Source organism: Dryobates pubescens, chromosome 7 (genome assembly GCF_014839835.1).
Source record: "Dryobates pubescens isolate bDryPub1 chromosome 7, bDryPub1.pri, whole genome shotgun sequence".
Classification (NCBI taxonomy): domain Eukaryota; kingdom Metazoa; phylum Chordata; class Aves; order Piciformes; family Picidae; genus Dryobates; species Dryobates pubescens.
Genome location: NC_071618.1, coordinates 2,340,164 through 2,365,077, shown reverse-complemented (window position 1 = coordinate 2,365,077; position 24,914 = coordinate 2,340,164). Strand labels below are relative to the sequence as shown.

General features: G+C 46.3%; 1 protein-coding gene across 12 annotated transcripts in view; it reads right to left on the bottom strand.

Annotated features, from left to right (window-relative positions):
* The window catches only part of MAP4K4 (mitogen-activated protein kinase kinase kinase kinase 4), a 191,457-nt gene extending 169,375 nt beyond the window's left edge, over nt 1–22,082 (bottom strand). For 7 of the 12 annotated variants that reach the window (XM_054163149.1, XM_054163150.1, XM_054163151.1 and 4 more), the window contains exons 1-2: nt 21,320–22,079; nt 20,832–20,897 (exon numbers count right to left, since the gene is read on the bottom strand). In XM_054163149.1, coding sequence (XP_054019124.1) covers nt 20,832–20,897; nt 21,320–21,376 — 123 coding nt within the window. In that variant the 5' untranslated portion in view covers nt 21,377–22,079. Of the gene's footprint in view, nt 1–20,831; nt 20,898–21,319 lie in introns of all 12 variants that reach the window. The other 5 variants (XM_054163145.1, XM_054163148.1, XM_054163157.1 and 2 more) reach the window with 3 other exon arrangements.
* Nucleotides 22,083–24,914: the final 2,832 nt, after the last annotated feature.

Below are 24,914 nucleotides of genomic sequence, written 5' to 3'. Positions count from 1 at the left end.
AATATCACAATTGCTCACGTGGGATCAGTGCTTTTCCCTTAGAAATCTGTGTACTTGTTTGGAAAGATACCCACACAGTGAATAAGCAAATCAGATTTACTCTGGGATGGATTTTTTTCTGGTTTTTTTTTCCTTACTCTCTGCAGTCCAGAGTCTGCTGGTCCAATGCACACCAGCAATAAAGCAGCAGCAAGAATAGACTGCCTGAAACAGCTACTAGCTGCTGCTTATGGCTGGGTTATTTTTTTTTCCCTTGACCTCTCTCTTCATTCAGTGTTTTGAGCACACCACTGCACTGCCCAGCGTAGATCACATGGGGAGATAATGCGAGTGCATCTGCTCGGCAGAAATCACCCGTGCCTCTGGCTTCCCAGCAAGACAATCTCATCCAAATGCTGGAAATGAAAAGCAGGCAGCAGGTGAAAGGCCCAGCCTTTGCTCAGCTGCAGGTGAGGGGAAGAAAGTAAATGGGCACAGCAGCCAGTGGCACCTACACACTTACGGCTCACAGACAGAAAAATATCCTCCCCAAATGTAAGTCAATAGGAGAGGAAGATCCAGAACCTTTCCTTAAAATGCACAGGGAGAGTAAGTCTTTATATGCCCCTCAAACCTCACCTCTACACACTGCCCCAAAAAAACCCAAACCAAAACCACCACCCACCTAAATATTTTCTGACCATTTTATGATCAATAATAAAGTAAAATAAACTTAAAATCTCCCAAAAAGCAGGAGGAGCAAATGCCTTCCTACCACTCTTCCTTCCACACACTCCACCCATCCCTGGAAGCACTGTCTGCTAACAACACTACAGCAAATTGCTGCCAATAGCGTAGTAAAGAAAGGAAGGGGTCATTAAAGGCAAATACATATGCTTGCCCTTTTACTAAAAGATTGTTAATGAAGTATAGGAAGTAGCAATAAAAGCATTCTCATACTAACACAATAAAGTTAATTAAATATTTCTGAACAAACACATTTCAGCACCAGAACTCTGTGGGCCTCCCAGAGTTGGAAATATAGCCCTATGGCCAGCTCTGCAGGATCACTCTGCCCATCACCAGGATGTGGTTATACCCCTGTGCCCATTCCATGATGAAACAGGATCATGGCAGGGACAGGGAGGCCAGAAAAAAAGGGGAGTAAAGAAAAATGTCAGAATCCTGCAGGCTTAAAAAAACCCAAAGTAATTAAACCCAAACAATTCTAGTTTACTACAGATTTATGAAGTATTTAACACAGAAAACCCTAAAGTGTGCTGCTGTCAAGCGAGCTTGAGAGAAATGTGCCCCTTTCCTAGCATATGGCCTAATCTGTTCCCAAGATGCCTTTCTTTACTAAGTAATTTCAGTTTAAACAAAAAGGAACTGTGGATGTACATTTTAGCTAAAGGACTGCCTTTCTTCAAACAGACCCTGGGTAAAAGGGGCATTAACTTCCTCTCCCTCTGCCCCCTCAGGGCCACTGATCAGGGGGATGAAGGAGTATCTTTTCAAAGCGCACCCTTTAATCCTCCTGGTGCCTAAATGTGAAGTTCCAGCAGTGCAATGCCCCCAGAGCAGGACACGTGTGTGGTGTACTCCCAGCTCCAATCTACAATCAGTTCCAGTATGGAAAGCATGAAAGATCAGGTTAAATTCAGCAGAGCAGGACAAATAGGATCCGTGTCTGAGGGCAAGAGCACCTCTCTTGAGTTTGTTCTAGAAATCTGAACACTTCAAGGGGTCAAGCTGGAAATCTGCTGCAATTTAAACTCTTCCTGAGAACATAATCTGCTTTTACCAATTCCTTTATGGGATGGGTACAGACCAATGGAGGGAACTGAGTGATTTCCAAGTACTCAGGCACCTACATTATTATTGAATTTGCCACACAGGAGCAATTAACAATGATTTGGACCTTTTGCCTACTCAGTGCATTACAGAGCACCAATCCCTCTAAGAAATAGATCTGCCTGTTTGCCCAGACTACCTGCTATTTTTCATCCAGTTAACTCTGCAAGAAAAATGCTGTCCTGAAGTACATATAGCAGCTTATACCATTCCTTACTGCCTTTTCAGCCTGTTAGTACTGTACACATCACATCTGAAAGGTTTTGCCCTGTAACCAGCACAGCTCCTCAGCAAATGAATCTCTGTCCAGATGGTGGTGACAACAGAAACTCCTCTAAGTACCTCCTAATACCTAAAAAACCAGACTTGGCTCAATCCTCCCACAACTGTCACCTCCTTGCAGAACAAGGGAGTCAGAGGGGAAGGAGTAAATCTTTGAAAACAGCTTGAGCAATGATGGTTTTCCTGGAAAAAAGGCTATGTGAGTATATTCAATATTGCAGATACCCAGAGTGGGAGAGTTTTTATCCTTATAATTTGTTGCCTGCCACTACCAGAGGGATCACTGCATTATTATTCAGCACCTGAAAGACTGAGTAAGGGTACAGCAGCAACCAATGTGCATAATGCTGGAGAGGAGAGGTACATCAACCTCTTCTTCACCCCCCCACTGCTCACAATATGGCACAAGGCCATAGACACCCTTACACACACTTTAACTCATCCACAAGGTGAGAAAAATCTGAATAGGTAACTGAATTTATTTCACCTGTTAAACCTGGCAGGCTGGGGAACTGTGAGTATAAAAAGCCTGGCATGCCCTGTAGCTCCCACCCACTCAGCTCCCAGCGAGGTCAGAAAAAGCAGTTCCTGGGCAGTATGGTCCAAATCAAAGCAGAGGGGCAGGTGGCTCCCACAGGGAAATCATCACCCCTCCACAGACACATTCAGGGAGAAGTGCAACCAGTAAGCAAAACAGTGACTAAGCTGCAGGCTCCATGCATAGTTACTCCACATTTCAAGCTTCCCCTACCAAATGCTATTATCATCTCCGTGAATTAAATGAACCATTTCTTAAGGCCAAGATGCCCACACAGTCTCTGGGGGACGATCATAGAGGCTAACCCACAGAACCAGAGATGGGCTGTGGTGATGGTCCACATGGAAGCTGCAAGCCAACAAGCTGAAGTCAGACCCACAGAGACAAGCTGCTCTCCTCCCTCATTTCCTCCAGCCTCTCTCTACCAGCTGCCTAACACGTACGCCCTTACATACTGCCATTTGGCATTCACAGAACCACTGGGCACCTCCTCATACCTAAAACAGGGAAACAAAATTCTTGGGTACTAAATGTTCGTCAGCAAATTGCACTGAGCATCTAGGAGTTGCATCAGATTTTGAAAAGCCAGAAGCATTGCAATGAAGCAGTCAGAGTGGGGTGGCAAGGAGTGATGGTGCCCTCTCAGATGGCACTGCTGGTAAAGTATGCTGCAGAAGGAGAAGATTTTAGAAAAGGCTGTTTAAAGTTAGGATTAAAATTGAAACCAGTCCTTCTCCATTTAGCTGTCTGACAAAATGTCTTTTTTTACATGCCCCACCCAACCTCAAAATAAGTATCAGCTTATCCAGGTTACTCAGCTCAATACTGTATTTTCCACTTCCCAACCCTAATTAACAGCCACCTCCAGTTTAAAAAGAGAATCCTTAAACTAACAGCTGCATCAGAATCGGCACTGAAATATGCCTTGAGAGCTTCCACTTAAACCCACACTTTGAAAAGTCATGACAGAGTTCATTTTTCTAAGTCTGAAGACAGAAGAAAGTGAAATGTTTTACTACAATTTGTTCTGCTTAGGTGTAAGAAAGTTGCCCTCTGGAAATGCATTTCACAGAATCACGCAGAGAAAAAGCACGAAGCCATCCTCTTTGTAAAAGAGCAAACTGATTTGCAGAGGCTGGGTTTGAGGTTTAAAAGGGCAATTCAGAGATAAGGAGGCATCATAATTTTGTCTTTATATGAAGAGTTTCCCAAACTCTGTAAGACACCTGTCCTAAACATTTATCCACGTATGGACCGAATTATTTGCTTTGTTTCCACTCTGCACCAACACTTGCATCAAGTATCTCTGAGGGGAAAAAAAGAAAGAAAAAAAACCCCAACACAATGCCAAACACAGCACAAAAAAGGTTGACTTTCAGCAACCAACACAAACAACGCAGACTTGAATCACATACCACTTAGCTGGGCTGCACCTGGATTGAACAAAAGGCTTGTAATCAACAAGAGGTGCCTGTTTTGCTCAGGAGGGCAAGACAAGACCTGGTGCAAATCACAAGAAGGTGCAATTCCTTTTTTAACCGATTTTGCAGCAGATTCCACAATGGTTTGGCATTACAGGCACAGAGCACAGGGTGGCTTTTGAACCTGCACTGTTTTGGAAGAAGAGCAATGTGTCCTTGGAGCACTGCACTGTCATCTCTCACTGTCCAACCACCCTTTTGTTATTTCCACACCAGACAAGTCAGTTGTGCCCCATCTCTTCCCTCCTCCTACCAGAGAAAGAAACAAAGGGCATCAGTCTCTGATGGCTCCAAACCTAGGGATATGAGGCTTGCTTTATTACATGCTTAATAGAGCACTGAATTACTGATGGTTATTGCCTAGTTTAACTGCTTTCCTTGAAAGAGAAACATGAACAAACAAGCATGTGTCATGAAAAAGCCCCTATCCAGGCAGGAGCTGACAAGAGAAGCAGCATTCAGGGTTTATGACTGTTTATTAGTAGCTTTGCGTTCAGACACCATCTGAGGTTGCAGCAAAGACTAATGCAAAGAAATCCTCACCTTGTCCACCACCTCCTCAGGAGGCTTTGTCTAGCCCTGGATTTACTGCCCGAGGTTAGCACACATTAAGTACCCAAGGCTTTAACTATATGGACTTAGCATGTGGCAAGGGCAGCATTCCTTGTCTAGAGGAAGACTTCAAATGCACTTTAGTTAGCATATACAAACCTCACATCCTCAATCCATGCACAGAGATGAGCCATAAAACTCCTCCAACGGCCACTGCTGCCAGCAGGGAACCCCCAAACTTCACAAGATGCCACCTCAGTTTTGTCCAAAAGTCAGGAAAGGGAAAAAAAGATTAAGATCCCCAGTAATGCAAAACCCTTTTGCTTCTCTTTTCTTCTCTGGCTGGTAGGTGACAACTGTGAGCCCTCTGCCTCCACCCTGCAAACAGACAGCACTGCAAAGCAGGCATGAAGCCTTCATCTTGAACACAGATCAATGACCAATAAAGAGGGAGCTGAAAAATTTTTCTCCACAGGGAAACAGGTGATAGGAGAGCCACAGGCTCTCTCACTCCCATCTACCCACTCATTTTTTTGTGAAACTTGTAAGGATTTTAGACCCATACCCCAAAGCAAAACACAGCTGAAGTCAGCCCTGAGGTTAAAAAAAAGTGTTGAAGACAAGGTAAAATGGATGGAGCCTCCTTTCTTCAGAAAAGTAGTTTAAAAAGAAACCACCACCAAAATAAAAAATAAATCTGTAGATGCAGAATGCACATGGAGAAACACAATAATGAAATAAACAAACCTGGCTTATCTTGACAGAACTAGAGCCAATACCAGAAGTCACACGGATTTAACCATATCCCTTCCATATGTTACTTTTATACCAAAACCCAAACAAGCAAAACAAAAAACAAATACACAGACAAGCCTAGATTATGACTGTAGAGTCTAGAGAAGGGAGACGAGGAAGGGGAGAGGAAGGGGAGAGGAAGGGGAGAGGAAGGGGAGAGGAAGGGGAGAGGAAGGGGAGAGGAAGGGGAGAGGAAGGGGAGAGAGGGAAAGGGGAGAGGAAGGGGAGAGGAAGGGGAGAGGAAGGGGAGAGGAAGGGGAGAGGAAGGGGAGAGGAAGGGGAGAGGAAGGGGAGAGGAAGGGGAGAGGAAGGGGAGAGGAAGGGGAGAGGAAGGGGAGAGGAAGGGGAGAGGAAGGGGAGAGGAAGGGGAGAGGAAGGGGAGAGGAAGGGGAGAGGGAGAGGAAGGGGAGAGGAAGGGGAGAGGAAGGGGAGAGGAAGGGGAGAGGAAGGGGAGAGGAAGGGGAGAGGAAGGGGAGAGGAAGGGGAGAGGAAAGGGGAGAGGAAGGGGAGAGGAAAGGGGGAGGAAGGGGAGAGGAAGGGGAGAGGAAGGGGAGAGGAAGGGGAGAGGAAGGGGAGAGGAAGGGGAGAGGAAGGGGAGAGGAAGGGTAGAGGAAGGGGAGAGGAAGGGGAGAGGAAGGGGAGAGGAAGGGGAGAGGAAGGGGAGAGGAAGGGGAGAGGAAGGGGAGAGGAAGGGGAGAGGAAGGGGAGAGGAAGGGGAGAGGAAGGGGAGAGGAAGGGGAGAGGAAGGGGAGAGGAAGGGGAGAGGAAGGGGAGAGGAAGGGGAGAGGAAGGGGAGAGGAAGGGGAGAGGAAGGGGAGAGGAAGGGGAGAGGAAGGGGAGAGGAAGGGGAGAGGAAGGGGAGAGGAAGGGGAGAGGAAGGGGAGAGGAAGGGGAGAGGAAGGGAGAGGAAGGGGAGAGGAAGGGGAGAGGAAGGGGAGAGGAAGGGGAGAGGAAGGGGAGAGGAAGGGGAGAGGAAGGGGAGAGGAAGGGGAGAGGAAGGGGAGAGGAAGGGGAGAGGAAGGGGAGAGGAAGGGGAGAGGAAGGGGAGAGGAGAGACAAAACAAACCACAGAAAAGGAGAGAAATCTGCCACCAGTATAAAAAAAAAATAGAAAAATAGAAAATCTGTTGTATGAGAAAAGATAAACTAATACATCTACAAAGTTTAAGACATGAGGCAATTCTGAAAAGCAGTTATTTCTTTTCCTCTCAAGCACGACAAGCAAACACTGTCTCAAACCAATAATGTGCAAGCCTTTGCTAACATGCATGCTAACTAAGCTGCAGAACCAGGCTGATACTCAGTTCACCTCCAGTGACTTCAGCCAATGAAGCCTGATCGTGGACAGGCAAACTACTTCTAGCTTTAGAAAACCAACCTAAAATAAAACAACATCCACCTGAACACTGCAGAAGAAGGATTGCCTCTACCACACTCTTATTCCACCACACTTATTTTTCCCTCAGATGACATTTACACCTCTTAAATTATAAATACCCAGGTGGACTGCATAATCCATTAAGGATATTATTCCTGACAGCCTAAGACAGCAAAGACATGAAAAACACTTCCCTCAAAATTTGCAATCCTGAAATCACATATTTGTTGAAGAGAAGTTTGGCGCGGGGGTTCACAGGGCTTCTTCTACCATTACGCAGAACGGTTCCAGAAATGAGGTGGTTTTGCTGGCAGCTGGGATTCAGACCCAAGTCCCCAGTCATTTCAGCATGTTGTTTTCACCATCTTTCAAAGCAGTGCACAGTCACTATTAAAAGAAGCCCACGGAATTCAGTGCGGCAGCGGCAAACCCAATCTGCACCTCTCAAAGAAAACTCAAGATACAGCATCTTTGGAGCAGCCCTCTCCACACCTTGGGAAGAGCAGCATCTCAAGGTCAAGCTATGAATGTGACTCTCTGAGAAACACTCTGCACTACTTCTGTGTGCACAGTGCATAACCTACACAGGGAGAAAAGGAATGGCCTTTGAAGGCAGACAAGCTATTAAATTTTTACTAGGTGAAATGTTTACCCAAATAAATCTAGCCCTTTCCACCCCAGGTTATTATCATAACACATACAGTAACTGACATACAATTAATGGAGCTTTAAACCAAGAGTTCTGGGAAGGAAAATGCATTCCCAACACTTCAGCCAACCTTGACAAGAAGCCAGGTTTTGGCACAGTTCAGGATCACAAGTGGCTTTATGAGACTCCCCATTTATTGGGCACCTCCCACTTTCACAACTAGCACTGGCTCTGAACAGAAGCCATGAGGTAAGGTTCTGCCAAGTCAGCAACATCCACCACCACTGACATAAACCCACGAGCAAAGCTCAGCAGATCAAACTAACACCTCAGAATACCACACACACCCTTTTCAGAGGGTTTTCACATACATGTGCCATGTCACATTAAGCAACAGTTCAAACAATGGCAGCCACAAAATAATGTAATCTCCTCCTAAGTGTATTGATCCCGCAGGGTGAACAGTTAGCAACAGTACTGCAACGTTTTAATACCCAAGGCTAATGGCTTTGTTTCCAAACTCCCAAGGATCTAGAAACTAAATTGGTGCCATCTTTACAGATTTCAAAGGCTGTTCACATTCCTTTTTCCCCACCTTCTCCTATCTGAGTTATGGAGTCCACATTATTGTGCTACTCAGTCAGTAGATTCTCCAGTAAGTGGAGGTATCTCAAAGACCTCCACAGCTCTGTTGTGTAAGCAAGCAATAACTCTCTCCTTGCTGGAATAAAGCAATCACGTACCACCCAAGGCATTTCAGCTGCCTGCTTAACCTTCCCTTCTCTTTTCTGCAAGAGGAAAACCTGCTGGTGGGGAGCACAAAAGAAAACGTTACCCTTTCCCATAGGGCAATCACACTGTAGGTATACAAAACATATTTCCTTACAACAACAGCACAGGCTGACTACATGCTTTGTTATCAAAAAGCTGAAAGGTTTAGAGTAGCAGCAGCAGAAGAGGACACTCCAAAGTCAAACCCTGATTGCAGCAAGGACTTCATCTGCACCAGAAGTGGCAGTGTCAAGAAGCACAGTTTCATTGCCCACTTCTCTCTTCCCTTCCCAATGCAAGCACTCCCACAACATGAGGAGGCACCTCCAAATTCAGGAACTTAGGCAGAAAAAAGTCTGCTCAATAACTGATTTATTTTTGTTCCTAAAGTGGAAACCAGAGCACTCTTCCATTACCTCAGAGGAAACCTAAGGAAAGGTAGCATTAATCAGGACTGATTTATTGCCTCAAGCCATTCACAAAATCATAAACCCAGCAACATACGAGACAAGCTACTCATTCACAAGGGCTCTTTGATTTTAAATACAAATAAAATTAGGTCAATATTAAAGATTTTTATTCCTTGCCATATAAGATTTCCACAAAGGCTGAGAAAAGCTTTTCCCATCCCTTCTTTTGACACTCAAGTTATTTAGCAAGTAACATTTCTTTCACGTGACTTGAGACATTTTCTCCATATTCACTTGTCATCGCTCCAGAATTTAACTCTTGGCAAAAACCTAAATACACAAGGGGAGGTGCATCAGAAGATCTTCATAGTCCCCAAGAACAAGACAGATCAGAGAATTTCACTGCATTTCACATGGGGTAAAAGGAACACCAAAGTGCATCTTTCCTAAAGCTCACATTACAAAACCGCAACACCACCACACCACCCTTTCAGTAATCAGTTATTCAAACCATTCCAGTGATTTCTGACAGAGGAAATAAAGATGGTCTATGCCATCACTAGTAACAGGCTGCCATTCTTCCCCACAAGACCACAGCAGAAAAGCAGGTGAAGGTGACAACTTCAGGGAACCTGGAGGCATACCAGCTCTGCCAAAGCCCCAACCCCTGCTGCACAGGGACACTTCCAAACACACCCCAGGAACAAGCTTGTCAGGTGCGAGGTACAGTGCTGGTGAACAAAGAGCCTGCCATGAACTCAGGGAGGTCTTTACATCTGAGAATTCCTCATAATTGTCAACACTGGGCCTCTTCTCCCTTCTCATGTAACAGTACATCATTAACTTCATCTGCCAAAGTAACAGTGGACTGCAGGATAAACTAAGGACACAGCATCACCTTGCACTTTTGGTTTAACACACTTGATTGTATTAGGGTGGCTTTAAAATGTTATTTATCTGTTTTCCAAAGCAACCAAGAGCTCTTATATGCAGCAGAAGGCCCCTGAAGCTATCATCACAATGCAATATCTGCTCATAAATGTCAATATACCAATTATTAAGTATTAACACTGCTGTTTAGTCATGGTAAAATATCCTAATACCTGTCTCGGCACTATTGCAGGCAATAATACAGCAAAATGTAAGCAATTCAGCTCAGGCCTTTCTGCAAAAGACAGGTGGTGAGGTCTCTGTTTAAATGAAGGACACCACCCAATGGTTCCACCCCAAGTACAAGTAAAACAAGCAGGGGTATCATAAGGCTCACTCCCCCAGTGGCCCAAGAACATTTAGCTCCTTCTTCTGGGTGTAACTTAAGAGACTAAAGGGCCAATGTGCAACAGCTTCCTGCACTTTGGCTTGGTTAAGTGTGAAGGCTGATCCCAGCTATCACTAAGGCAAAGAAAGGATCTCCTTTGATTAAAGCACAGAACTTTACATCCAGAGATTTGGATGGTACCTCTGTCACATATTTCCTGGGTGGCTGGGAAAAAATTACATCAGTTCATTGCTGTACTTCTCTCCCACACCCTTACGCTGAAGTAGAGCACAGTGGACAACTCAGGGGAGAAGCACATAAGAACTCCACTTCCTTCTGCATTTATACAGGAGGTTACCACACGAGTGATAGTTCAGATTAACAAATGGTATGGAATATGAAACTTCAAGTACTGAAAGGATGTCCACTCTAACTGCTGAAGGAACAAGCAGTATATTGCCTCAAAAAAACTCAAGTGTTAATTAGGGAAAAGATACTCAGATTTACAACACTTTGAGATTTTAAAATGAGATTCACAAGAAGACTGAATTCTACAACACAGCTGGGGAAAGAAATTATGGGGAAAGATACCTTGCAGAGAAGCATACCTCTGAACAAACAGCATGAATGTCAGGCACTTAATTACAGCCTTTCTCAACAATGAAAGAGTTGAAATAGTTCTACAATTTTCTCTTGAAAAACAGTAACCTAGAACAAATGCTTTCTCCATAGAAGTACAATTTACCTGCACAGGAAGGACCCCAATGCTTGCTGCTGAAGGCACAGAGAGGAGACACAAGGTATTGACTGCTTTTCACACTTAAGAGTTCTTCTCAACCCCATCAGTCAGATGTCCTGCAGAAACAAACCTGTCTAAAGAAGTTCCCAACCTTCACATAAAAGAGCAGATAGAGTAACTGAGGGCATGCACGTTCACCTCATGGTAAATGCACTGCAAAAACAGGTCACTTACTTATGAGTCTTTGGGGAAAAAGGACATTTCCCTTCTAGGGATAGGTAAGAGAGGTTTTACATGTTATTCACTTTCATATGTCCACTTGTAAAGGCATCTTCATTCCTACTATATATCCCACAAAGACAACGGACTGCAGGAGCTACTACACACAGGGTATGCTGTAAGGTCAACCTGTCCAGCCTTAGACACCTAGAAGACATTCATCTTAAGTTTTCATTATAATTAACAGACAAAGACTCGGGTAAAGTGCAATTTATCTCATCCTAGGATAGTTATCTCCAGAGCCCACTTTCCTGACCCATTTCTCTCCATTGTGAGTCCTAGAGTACACAGCTCAGATTTAGACAGTGAAAGGACAGTAGGCAGCACCCAGTTACCTAAGCACCTTTCAGAAGTACCATTCAAGCCCACGGCAGAGAAACAAGCTGTACACTACTGACCAGACATGCATGTCTGCCAACCCTCATTACAAACTGCATTTTTCACCTATCAGGCCATCATAATATAACTAGAGATATACAGCACTATCAGATCTTTAGAGAAGCATAAAAGAAACTCAATTAGGGCTTCCAGTCAGCAAACACCTCGTCATTGTATGCAAACACTGCTGCAGCAATTCCCCCCAGTCGCAGCAACTCATAGTCCATGTTAGTTGACCACAGGTCAGGGTCCATCAGCATTTCAACTTTCTTTATGCACCCCCACCTGCAAGGATTTGTGACTCAGCCACAAGTATTCCTTCTGGACAGTGGACCTGTACTATGAGTACAGTTGTTTGTCCTTTTAAATATTCTACTGACTTTTTCTTGTGAAGCACAAAAATGAAGGAAAAACAACAAAATCCAGTAATTTTGGGGGGTCCCAAACTTTAAGATACATAAACCCAAGTATAACATAGTATACTTTACCAAAACACATTAAGGCCCATGGACCTTAAGCTTGTCTTTCCTGAGTTTGAAAACAAAACAATACTATTAAATAGCTGGAAATGTAGGGGGCAAGTTTTGAGACAAGTTTATTTTGGTTTGAGCTTACTGTTTAAATTAGAATCATGAACTCTTGTCCACTGCCATACCCTACAGCTAGGCTCCCAAAATCCTGGGAAGAAGCAATTGAAACTACCAGAGCTTAACTGAAATTGACTGCTGTATTTTTAAGACCTCAAGTAATTTTTAGTTCCAAAAGAAAAAAATCCCTAACAAAGTGGATCAGCTTCGAGGTAAACCAGTGGGAGTAAACTCTTGCCTTGACAGAAAGTTAATAAAACTCAGATTTGGTGAAATTAAATACAGCAAGCTGCTGCCACTCTTTCACCTACCTAAGCAGCATCCTCCCATTTCATCTCTGTTACCCTGGTGAAGCTGCCAGGTGCAGAAACCAGAGCCAAGTCCATACCATGGACTGATACAACATAAAAAGATGGTAACCAAAGCATTCAAACCTAAAACTCACCCAATTTTCAAAGCCCTAAAACATGCAGTAAAGCTAAGTTGGAGTTACAAAGACATAGGAAAAAGAAAAGCCAAAGATGAGGCAGATGGGTGTTATGAGGGGATGTGAGGACCAGCATTTCTGTGTGTCAGCACTGCAAGAAGGAAAAGTCTTTGGAGGCAGATAAGGAGCAGAGCAGCACCCATGCCTCTAAAGCAGCACATGCAAGGTGCCAAGAGGGATCTTTTAGGATCTCCAGGGTGGTGGAAGAGCTTTAAGCAAGCCGACCTTCCCAGCAGCCCCAGAGGCAGAGAGTTACTGGAGCACTCAGGGCACACAAGGGCAGGGGCGAAGCAGATGAGTAGCCATGGTGCACCACCAGCAGTCCCAGCAGCCCCACTACTAATCCCATCTCACAGTAAACCTTCTCTAGAGGCAGTACTACCTTGCTCCAGGAGGCACAGATCTACAGCCCATGTGGCTCCTTCAGCTGCCAATATAAACCCATGAGTCACTGTGATCCCTGCACAGAAAGAAGCTCTTATCATCATGCCATGGGACAGCTCCAAAGGGAGGTGACAGAGACATACCAGATAAGCACTACAATACCAGTATAACTGCATCACGTTAGGAGTTTTACCACATTAGCTGTTTTATTACTAGACAGGCTGATCAGGACCTGTTGGCACTTGCAGTGTCCTGTTTGCAGAGCAATAATGACAGCTACAGTGGCAGGGAGCTACAGGGAGGTGCAGCTTTGGTGGGAAAGAAGCCTTTTGCCAGTATTAAAAAATTTCCCCAAAAAGACGTTACTTGTTCTGGCACACAGACACTATACAGCTAGGTGGGCTGAAGAAGGTCTCATCAGCCTGGTCCATGCTGAAATCAGCACAAAAACCTGTCAGTAAACCTTCCCCTGGTGTGCATGGGCTCAGAGTTTGGCTGGCAAGTGAAACCTAGTGAACTGCTATGGCTAAAAGCTAATCTCTTTCATGATACATATTTTTTTTCACTTATATATGCTATTGTATTTCTGCTGACAATTAAGCTGTCTCTTAGTTTTCCTTGTATTAAGTACTCCCCCGACTCCACACTACGTTTTCGTTTCTCACAACTATGAAGAGTCTGCAAATTCATTCTCAACATTTAAGCCGCCCTCTTCATCACCCTCTGACTCCCTCTGTAAATTCACCTTCAGCAGACTGCTTCTCTCTTCTAAATTCCCCATCTCCCCATAGACTTAGCCCTTCACTTGTCAGTATGATGCAAGATCAAGCAAAAGCAGAGCATGGGAAAACCCTAGGGAGAAGTAAACACACCCTTCATGCCTGCTACAGTAATCTGCACAAGCCACTTGAGATCGAAGTTAGTAGCACCAGTTTTTCAATGAAGTGGAGAGAAGCCCACTCCATCCATACATTCCCATGGTACCTATGTGCCTCAGAAGGGCAAGACCTCTGCAAAGGTGAGCACCTCCACTAAACAGTCTCTGATTTCACTCTTCTTCCGTGACACTTTTCAGAGGTTTCCCAGTAAGCAGCAAATTATAACAAACACCATTGAGGTCAAATTGCAGCTCTTCAGTACATTCACAACAAAATATTTCAATCTGCTACAGGATGGCAAAGCCTAACAAAGCAAGGGATTGCTCTGCCTGCTGGACTGTTGTGTCTCCAGTTTCCAGTCACTTCTTCAGAAAGCCTGCTCTGTCCATTTTCTAGCACTGAAGTAGACACCACAGAAGTCAGGACCACAGAGCCATCCAGGAGGAGATATATCAAGCCTTGCTCAGGATAGGACAGAGAACTAGGAATGAGGAATAGGTAAAGGAACCATGAACTTCACAAAAACATACTGACCCTTTGGCAGCACTCTGCAGTTTCCTATCAGTGTCATATTTTGTGCCTCTTTGCAAATGTTTCCCACTGTGCTTGAGGCAGAAAGTGCACTCTGGAAGTAATACTGAGATGCAATGCCAAAAATCTCCAAGCCCTCTACAAAGTTACCCCCAGGTTCCCAAGAAGCATGCACAGTTGTGGGTTTCTTCCTCATCCTTCCCATAGTCACCTGATTTTAGAGTCAACATTATGTTTTCTTGAGCCTGTGCCAAGCTGAGAAACAATTAGGGACCCAATGCTACAAACAAAGTATTTGGTAAGAAAATTCTTGTGCAAATCTATGAGATCCCCTCCCAAATCTACCTCTCATTCAAGCAAGCTGAATTCTTTCCACCAGCTCCAGTGAGAGCTGGACTGGGACCTAAAATAACACTGCAGATAAGGATCTTACTGCAACTTTTTACAACACTCAAGCTCACGTTGTACAAGTCAATGCTATTGAGCTTAAATACCAACATCATCCACAGACAGGGAGAAATACTTCTGTCGGAGCCAGAGTGTACAGTCAGAAGTATAAAATGGGGGAAAAAAAATACCACTTTCCTCCAAGGAAAACAGATCTCCAGAAGGCAGGTACACAACTTAGCCTGCTGAAATCACTTTTGCAACAGAAAGGACCACTTGAAGAGAAGATTACTAGAACATAATGTGTATACACAAGCACAGGCTACACCACGTGAGTAGTCAGCTAGCATTCTAGCACAAAAATTTATACTAAAAAATGGATATGCTGAAGGCAGGGGAATGCAAAGAGTGAACACCTTTTGTAATGCTGGATTCCCTTTGGGGACATTCTGCTACATCATCTCCTAGGGTGGAAAGCATGGACCTGCCACCATCACAGAGGCCAGAAAAAAAGCATTTCTGCACATTACCACCAAGGTTCTGGTACCATGAAGTTGACAACGTGTAGCCAAAATTTCCATTATGAGCAGAGAGTGAAAACAAAGCAAGGAAATGAAAGGTGTATGTTCCAGTTTTTCTGCCCTTCTTTCTTGAAATATCCCTAAACTAATAAAAATACCTACCCCAGGATTTATAAATAAAGCTCACCTTCCCCATGCCTGAAGCAAGCTGCAGAGACCTTCCCTGGGAAAACCACTGATTTCCACAATGCTGCAAAAATGGCCCCTACCATTGCCAAGAGGCAAAGGGTGCATACACACAAAAAACTAGAAGAGACCATGAGACTGTTTCAACCAAGAATTTTATCCACATCACTTAAGAATCTTCCTACTGAAATAAAAAATCCTAGGAGTCAGCATAAGAGGCTATGCTGTATTTAGTTACATCCATCACCTCGAAGCCCTGTACACACCCAGCTCCCAGAATGTTGGGCCCTATTGTAATTACTCCAGGAATAAGGAGTCCCTGCCCAAGAGGCTGCAATTTGATTTAAGATGCCAAAAAAAAAGATGTTTTGACAAACAGACAGATGGACTGGGGGAGGAAGAATAAGAGGGACATGTGGTTACCCACAATTGGCAGGTTGCTTTTTTCCTTCTTTTTTTTTTTTAATAAAAAATAAATATCTGTAATCCCCACTGGCCACCTGCCTAGCTTTTGTATCTTTAATTAAGAAGGATTTGGGTGAGGGAGAAATGGTCTCTCAAGTTCAGCCAATTTGAGGGAGGACACGGTGGGCAAACATCTAGCTGCAGGACCTACAGAAATTACAGTATTCCAGCCATGGCCTGGTCCTTCCCAGTTCCTCCAAGAGCAACTCTCCCTTTGCAACCCAATTCACAAAAAATCAGAAAAGGAAGGGAAAAAGGGCAGTTCATACTTAAGAGAGATGGTCTGGACCAGTTCCTGGAGCTAGTGACCTCACTGATCCTCAGTACAGTCTGTCTTTATAGCGCTAAGACTGGAATTGTATTCATGTTTAACAAAATCATTTGAATCCACAATGATGTTCCTTTAGCACTGAGAGAAGGGGGGGGGGGGGGGGGGGGCAGGGAGGAGGAGGTGGAAATTCAAGTGAGTTAGTAGAGAATACCAAGCACTGTCGTCTCTTCCTAACCCACAACACAGTCACCTTGTAAGACAGAAAGTCCATTAAGACAAAAATAGAGTATCCTTAGCGTGGGAAAACATTTAACTAAGTTTTAATTTATTTTCAAATCAGCATTTAAACGATCACATCTTACATCATTTCCTTTTATGAGCCAGCAGTTAGACAATACACATCATTTACATGCTGTTTTGGAAGGCTGCAACATAAATCAACAACAGAAGCCTTCACTATGAATTAACTATTACAAGGCTTTCAGAAAGCTACACCAGCCCGCGTTGAGGGCAATTAGGAGTATCATCCCTACTTCTCATCTTTCTGGTGCACTCCTGTTATGCCTCAGAACTCATACAAAAACAATCTTCCCCCCAGCCATTGCTGCTACAAGAAAATTATGATGTCTATCTGTGAGACTTAACAACAGAACACTCGCAACAGCTATTTTAAAGTGTTAGCTGTCTTTAAGAACACATGCACACACGCCACCCCCACCCACCCCCCAAAAAAGGTGACTAACACGGTTCAGCTTCAATAGCAAATTTAACTTTATGCTTCTATGAACAACTGGATGGTAGAGATTTTTAAATTTGTAAAATATTAACCAATGTCTTTATTTCACAGGTCACTTTTACATTAGAAAAAGAAGGGAAGCAAACACCACGTCCAAACCTTATCTCGAGGTAAATTTCAGGAGTGTTTTCATTTTGTGCAAGGAAAGCTTCAAATTACGCTTTATCACTGGATGTGAAAAACTGAAATGTAACTGCAGCAATGCTAAAAACGCTTCACTATTATTTGCAAAAGATCAAGAAAAAAGTCTTTAAGGAGCTAATCATTTGGTAGGCTGGCTACAAGCTCCAGTCACACCACGCTCTGATGACGTGGGACTGAGGCTCAGGAGGAGTCTGAAGGCAAAGCCATACCAGACGGCAGCAGCATACACAAAAAGCACAATTAAAGGCTAACGCCATTTTTCTGATGAATTCTGTGCCATTCACATAAGCACCTGCTTGCACCGCACTAATTAAAAGTTGCTTAGTTGCTCTGTTGCTTAAAAGTGGGCTTAGGGGCACTGAGCCCTACACAGAGGTGTGCCCCTGCACACTGCCTGCTGCAAGCAGGGCACAGCAGGCTGGGTGCTGCCCTGGACAAGCCCGTACATGCCTCTCAGCTCCCATCAGCTGATGCCAACCTGTTGAAGGTAGATTTCTTTCTGAAAACTCCAGCAGAGGCACAGGGCTCCTTAAAAGTATTAAACTACACACTCAAGGATTCTGCAACCAGTCATTTCTACATCAGCAAGGTGGGAAATCTGCTCACTGTACAGTGCAACGTTTAACCCCTTGCATTCCAACTTACAAGCAATGCAACTTGCACAAGCTTCCTTCCATGCCATTATTCACAGATTCTCAGATTCTGAACTACCTACAAACCGGCAAACAACTTCCTGGCCAGCCCTTCATTTCTCAGCATTTCAGATGTGCAGCAGAAAACTTTGCCCTGGGTTGAATAAGCCATTCCCACCACTCCCCCTTTCCCTATGCTGGGCAAAGGCTTCCCCAGACAGCCCGTCTCCTTTAGGCACCCAGTCCTGGGGAAGCTCAAGATCATTTTCTCCCCCAGTTCAATGCTGTGTAACAAGCTCCTCTTGAGACACAAGGCTCACACACACAGGAATGGTGTAAGCAAGGTTATGAAGATGAAAACAACGGAGACTCCACAACCTTTAAGTGGAGCAACTGATAACTTCAGTATTTGTAACCCTCACCACCAGGTCCCAGGCCCACAGTATACCACATAAGCCAACGGCATAAAATCCCAGGAGGATCCACACTGCTGTGACAAAGAGTAACTAGCCTTTAGGTGCCAAACAACCAAGACCCGCTCTCGTATCTCATGCACATATATATATATATGCATACAGCTGTATGTAGCTAAACAAATAGTTAAGGTAGACCTAGCTATAGAAATGCCACAAACTAGACAGATCAGAGCTATTTCCAGCTAGCTCAGCTAAGGCAGAGGAGAAAAACGGGACTGGTTTCTGCTTGTCAACAGGTCAGCACAGGCCCCTTCCCACCACGGCTGGAAAGCAGACTCCCCAACAAGGCAAACGACCTTCGGTCTCATCGCCGGGGTGTATGAGCTAGACAAAGAGATAACGTCATGCCCTCTCCCGCTCTCTCAGTCCTCCCCGCAGTGGCAGGTAGCCAGCCAATCCCGCTCCCCGGCCCGGGTGACATCATCGCCGATGCCGACACACGAATGTGGAAGTCCATTTAACCAGCAGTGCCCCAGAGATCTTGGTGCACACCTCCTCAAAGACAGCCTGCCCCCCGCCACTCCCTTGGGATGACAGACCAGCTAAAAGGGAAATAAAACTAGCTGGGAAGAGGGACTTCGAGGAAAGCTTGCTGGGTAGGAAAAAAGCAGAAGGCAACAAGCAAGCACAGCGTGACCACGTTTTTCCCTCAGTTATGCAGTTCCTCCAAAAGCCCTCAAAACGTACACACACAATTTTACCTTTGGATGTCCCTGGAGCATTTTTCCTAACAAAAGTATGGCTGAGAAAAGTCAAATACTATTGCACTGCTATTGTAAGGGGTTGTTTTTTATATAACTGTATTCTGTTAAGAAGAAACCCAAGGCGTAATCATAGCAATTCTGGTTGGTTGGTATTTCTTGTTTACATACAACCCTGTTGGATGTCCAAATTTTAAGGCCAACGTAACACAGATGTGGACAAATGCCTAAGAAATAGCAGTGCTAATCCAAACTTAAACACTACTGCCATCTGACATGCCTATACCAAAGAAGAATGTATCCATCTGCTTTAGCCCATGCACCCAAACCACCATGCCTTCAGCTACCAGGCAAGAGCAAGCATTGCAACGACTAAGAGTGGGGACAGCCATGGGAAACCTCATCAGACACACAGTAAAACTAGTGCCCTGACAGAAACTGCTTCTCTCCCTGTTACCAGAGTGACACCAATGCCCGTAGATCTCAGATGTTCATCCGCTCTTCCAAGTCAATAAATGCATGTGCTGATTTAATTTCTAACTCTGGGAGAGTTCTAACACACTTAAGGAAAATGACATTTTAAATTTCTGTTGTCAAGACTGCTAAACCATGGAGGACTTTGTTTATTAAGTCAAAGCATTAACAAGTAAGCAAAGAAACAACAAACCAAATTGCAATAATTAACATGAGAATTTCAAGTCACACATTCATGCCAGAATTTTTTTGTTTGTTTTTAAGAAGGGTTCAGGTGATACAACCTCTAGGAACAGAAGGATTACAGAAAAAATGGTGTCATTTAACTTGCCAGGAAAAAAAAATGGTCACAGTGCTGTCAAAATGCAGCTTCTCACTCATCTCACCTCTCCTCCAGCCACATCCTTTTTTCCAGCTCTCTGCCAACAGCAGCAGCCTGGTTATCCCACTTCTGGTCTTAAAGTGCAACTCGCATGCTGTGCAGACAGAATACTTCTCTATCATGAAGGCTGAGGTTCACGCCCTCAAAACAAACTAACATGTTTCATTTGCAGAAGAGACAGGAAAGTGCTTTATTTAATACTAAATCTGCAAGCAGCAGTATCTTCCCATCAGGGAATTATACCACTTTGTTCATAAGCAAAAAATAAAAACCCAAAACCCCAAGCAGCTAGGCATACTTGGGTTACTTTCATTTATCTCTCCCTCCCTCTGCAAATGTACACTGCATTTCCACACAATACAAATCTTGAGCCTTCCATCCTTAGCCAAGTATAGAGACTGTGTGAATAATTAGTCATCCTGGTAGCAAGCACTCAGTGCAAAGTCATGCAATCTCGAGATTTGTTTGTTCCACTGACTGCACAATGGGGGAACTGGGGGGGAACCCAGTAGGCTAGTTTCACACCCACATGGGCACCCTCCAATTTCTATTTTTTAAAGTCATGTACTTGTCAAACAGGTTATACTGGGAATTCTTATTTTCACGAAATAACCTTCCCTGCTTCGATCGCTTATTGTTGTCAGCCTGCTTCCCCCCCATCACTGCACAGAACAGCGGGATCGGATACAGCACCATTCACCCCCGACTCAGCAGCTTCAACACTTTGAAGGTCTTCCAACACGGAAACCTGGTGACAAATTTTAATGAAGGCAAATGCCTTTGTCTAAAGTCACTGCAGCAGCAGTAACTTTTATGAGCAGCAATCCTGAATAAGCCCACGGACCTATTTGCACAGCCCGGGCATGCTCTGATAGTGTCCACTCGGTTTGGTCATTTCTCTGGAGCACGGGGAAGGGGAACAAGGCAAATAACGGTCTATTTCATTATTTCAGGATGAGTATTTGGTAGAGTAATTTGTGCCCCTCTGGGAAAAGCACAAGACAGGAGGCTGACAAACTTGTCACGGGCAGCAACGATGACAAGGACAACATTTTTGTCGTCCCTAACTGTTCTGCTTGCCACAGCGGGTGGCTGGTGTCAGTCGTGCGCTCAGCCCGGTAAAATCCCCGGGTACCCTCTAGAAAAAATGGTAATAATTAAAAGGAGAAGAAATTCTGCCACAAACCTTGTAGACTTGCCCGTACGTGCCATTGCCAACCACTTCCACCAGCTCAAAAATCCCAGCGGGGTCCTATGACACAGAGAAGGGGCAGAGAGGGCAGGGGACGGGGGAAAGCGGGGGGAGAAGAGAAGTGGGGTTACGTTTTTGTCAGGCGATGGCTGCTGGCAGAGCCCTGCGAGCGAGCCCGGCTGCTGGCGGCGTGCAGCTGTTGCGCCCTGTTTTTCCACGCACATGCCAATACATGCAAACAAAGGAAAAGCAGCCCAGAGCCGCGCTCCCCGCGCCCGCCCCCGCGGGGCTCCCCCCACTCGGCCGCGGGCCTCCCGTGCACCGGCACCGACTCCGGCTCCGGCTCCTGCCCGGCCCGGCCGCTCCCACCCCGCCAGCCCGGAGGCCACGGCAGCCCCGGCAAGGGGCGCGCTGGCCCCCGCCCCGCCGGCCCCAGGGGGTGCTCCCGCCCCGCCGGCCCGGCCCCCCGCCCTGGCACTCACCCGCAAGGAGGAAAGGTCGATATCCACAAGACTTTTTGCAGGAGAATCGTTCGCCATTTTCCCGACTCTTCTTTTTTGTCCTTTTTATTATTTTTTTTTTCCTTCTCTGTTAAATAATAGAGAGGCCGCACTCCGCCTCGCTCTCCGAAGCAGCTGTGAATTGCGCGGAGCTCCTCTCCTCCCTTCCGCCCTTCCCTTCTTCACTCCAGCCCCGCCGGGTTGAAACTCTTCACCATTGGGAGGGGTTGGCGGGGGGGGTTGATGGATAGATAGATGGATGGTGGGAGGAGGAGGGGGAGAGGGAGGTGAAGGAAAGGAAAGAGGGAGGAAGGAAGGAAGGAAAGGGGGTGCTGCGGTCCGTCTGTCTCCCCGAGGTGCAGTGCAGGGCTGGATCCCCCCGAGGCAGGCGGCGGTGCCCTGGCCGGCCGATCGGTGGGTGGGTGGGTCGGTGGGTGCCCGCGCGTCCCCGGCGGCAGCAGGCTCACACCATGTCGCGGCGGCGGCAGGAACGGCGCCGGGGCCGGCAGCGTCTGGCAGCTTCGCGGTGTGCCCCACGCCCGGGCATGGCACAACACGGTTCGGCCCGGCCCAGCCCGGCCGGCGGTGGAGCGGCGCTCACGCCGGGAGCCGGCAGCGGCAGCCGCGGCCCCACTCTCGCATGGGAGGCTCACGCCCAGCGCCGCGGCGGAGCCCCCGCCGCCTCCGAGTCCTTTCCGCGGCGCTGCCCTCGCATGAAACGGCGCCAGGCACCGGTGGGCAAGGACTGCGCGTCCCGGCGGCGGCGGGGCACGGGAGCGGGGCTGGAACAGGGTGCTGCTAGCCAGACAAAGATAGCCAGGGAGGAGGAGGAGGAGAAGGAGGAGGAGGAGAAGGAGGAGGAGAAAGGGGATACAAAATACAGTGCGAGAGGGGAGAGACAGAAAACAGCTCCCCCTTCCCTTCTCCAACAGGAAAAACCGGCGGAAACGCGCCCGCACCAAAGCACTGCTGGGTAAACTCGTGGGGAGAGAAAGAGAGAGGAAGGACGAGGAGGGGAGCGGCCGGGCCCCGGCAGGCGTACTCGCCTCACCGCCGCCGCCGCCCAACAACAATCCCGACGGGGCTAGGACGAGCGAGATCGGCCTGCGAACAACGCGCGGGCCTGGCCGGAGGGGAGGCCCACGCGTGTTCACGGCAGGGCCGCAGAGCTAAGCGAGTGGATGGGGCGCGCTCTGAAGCGCTGCCCGGACGACTTCTGTGGGCAGCGCACCTAGCCTGGCTGCCCCGCGGCGTGGGCAAGGAAAGGGTCCGTGTTCGGGGCTGCCAGCCGCCCTACGGGCGCTTTTTACGGGGTCGGTGTTAAGACCAACGCGAAGAGTTTTGCACCGCGTTTGCTGGAAATAATAGCAACGGCACGTAGTGGTGATTGGCGCTACTCCACTGCCCGTGGCATAGGTGCTGGTGATATTTTCGGTGCCTGTCCAAGGTGAAGTGACCAGCAAAATCTTATTTTCCATTTCCTCGCCTCCACCCAGGCCTACAGGAAAAATATTCCTGCCCCAGCAGAGACTTTTGCAGAAACACAAATCCTAGTCTTCAAGAAACAGATCTAGCACTCATAAAATGGCATTTCGACCCATTATTTACTGACAGAACTGCCCCGTTCCCACCCTGAAGCATCCTCCAGCAGAATCTGAATGACACAAAAACCCCATTAACCTCTCTTGAGCTAGTCACATCAGGCTGTTGCACACAGGTGTAAACCTTGGCAGGATTTCTCTCTCATTGAAGTTCTTTATCACACCGATATGGCAAAAATGTTACCTGCTTGCAAGAGGTCGGGATATGTTTCCTGTGGGAACCAAGGTTTTCCTGTCTCTTCTACTTAAACCACAAAATTACATATACATAGCTATAAGTATCACAGAAACGTACTTTTAAAACAAAGCAAACCTGTTGAGCAGAAAGTGTAAGGATAAATTACCATAACAGTTTAATGGTGTACTTCATTTTCACTTAAACTGTAGTTACAAAGAAAGGAAACATGGGCCTGGACCAGGGCAACTGTTTCGCTCTGTGCAGGAATCTATAGCTTTAAGTAGGCAGATTATTTCAAATGGGCTCAGTGCTGGGTCCATCTGAGTGCATGTTCAAGGTAGTAGGATCATGTCCAGAGATGCAATTAGTTTTGAGAAGTGGATTTCCAGAAAGATTATTGTCTGAGCTGCATTACACAGCTTATTTAACTCTGCATTTTGATGCGTAAAGGCAGCTTTCATGGGTCAAACCTATTGCTCATCTTGCACAGCATCCTGTCTCCAGATGAAGCCAAGGGTAAATGCTGAGGGAAGAGCACAGGGGAACTTTAACCATCCAGTGATATTTCCATGGCACATCCTTCCAGCAGCTCAGAAAGCTTTTCAGCAGTGTTTGGTGCTACCACATTCATAGTCTCTGGTGACATTTTTCCCTTGTATTCGATCACCTGTTTACTTTGTGTATAAGTACATGTTTCTGACTTTTAGTGTCCTCTGGCAACAAGTTCCAAACACGAACTATCTACTTGTTATGTGGGCACCACCTTTGTTCATTGGCTTTGAACCAACATGCAGAGCTACAGGCTGGGGTCAGAGTGGCTGAGAGCTGCCAAACAGAGAGGGACCTGGGGGTGCTGATCGACAGCCACCTAAACATGAGCCAGCAGTGTGCCCAGGTGGCCAAGAAGGCCAATGGCATCCTGGCCTGTATTAGGAATAGTGTGGCCAGCAGGAGCAGGGAGGTCATTGTGCCCCTGGACTCTGCATTGGTTAGGCCACACCTTGAGTCCTGTGTCCAGTTCTGGGCCCCTCAGTTTAAGAAGGACATCGAGACACTTGAACGTGTCCAGAGAAGGGCAACAAGGCTGGGGAGAGGCCTTGAGCACAAGCCCTATGAGGAGAGGCTGAGGGAGCTGGGATTGTTTAGCCTGGAGAAGAGAAGGCTCAGGGGTGACCTCATTGCCCTCTACAACTACCTGAAAGGTGGTTGTAGCCAGGAAGGGGTTGGTCTCTTCTCCCAGGCAACCAGCACCAGAACAAGGGGACACAGTCTCAAGCTGTGCCAGGGGAGGTTTAGACTTGAGGTGAGGAAAAAGTTCTTCACTGAGCGAGTCATTCATCATTGGAATGGGCTGCCCAGGGAGGTGGTAGAGTCACCGTCCCTGGAGGTGTTCAAGAGGAGATTGGACGTGGCACTTGGTGCCATGGTCTAGTTGTGAGGTTTGTGATGACAGGTTGGACTCGATGATCCTTGGGGTCTCTTCCAACCTTGGTTATACTGTGATAGTGTGATACTGTAACATCTGCTAGATTCTAAGAACCCCTGCTGGCTTTTGTGTTGGAAGAGACAACAATTATTTCCTATTCATTTTCTCCATTACATTTTTTTTTCTAGACTTTTTTTTTAATTCCCCCCTCAGATTTTATCAGCTAGCAAGTTCTGGATTTTTTAGTGAAGAACATTCTGTGAAAGCCATTCTGTGCTTGCCCTTAATCAAACCATTACTATTTCTAATGTCTTCTTTTTTTTTAAGTAAGAGGAATGTATTTCCGTGTTGTGTTGATGACATCCCAGTGAC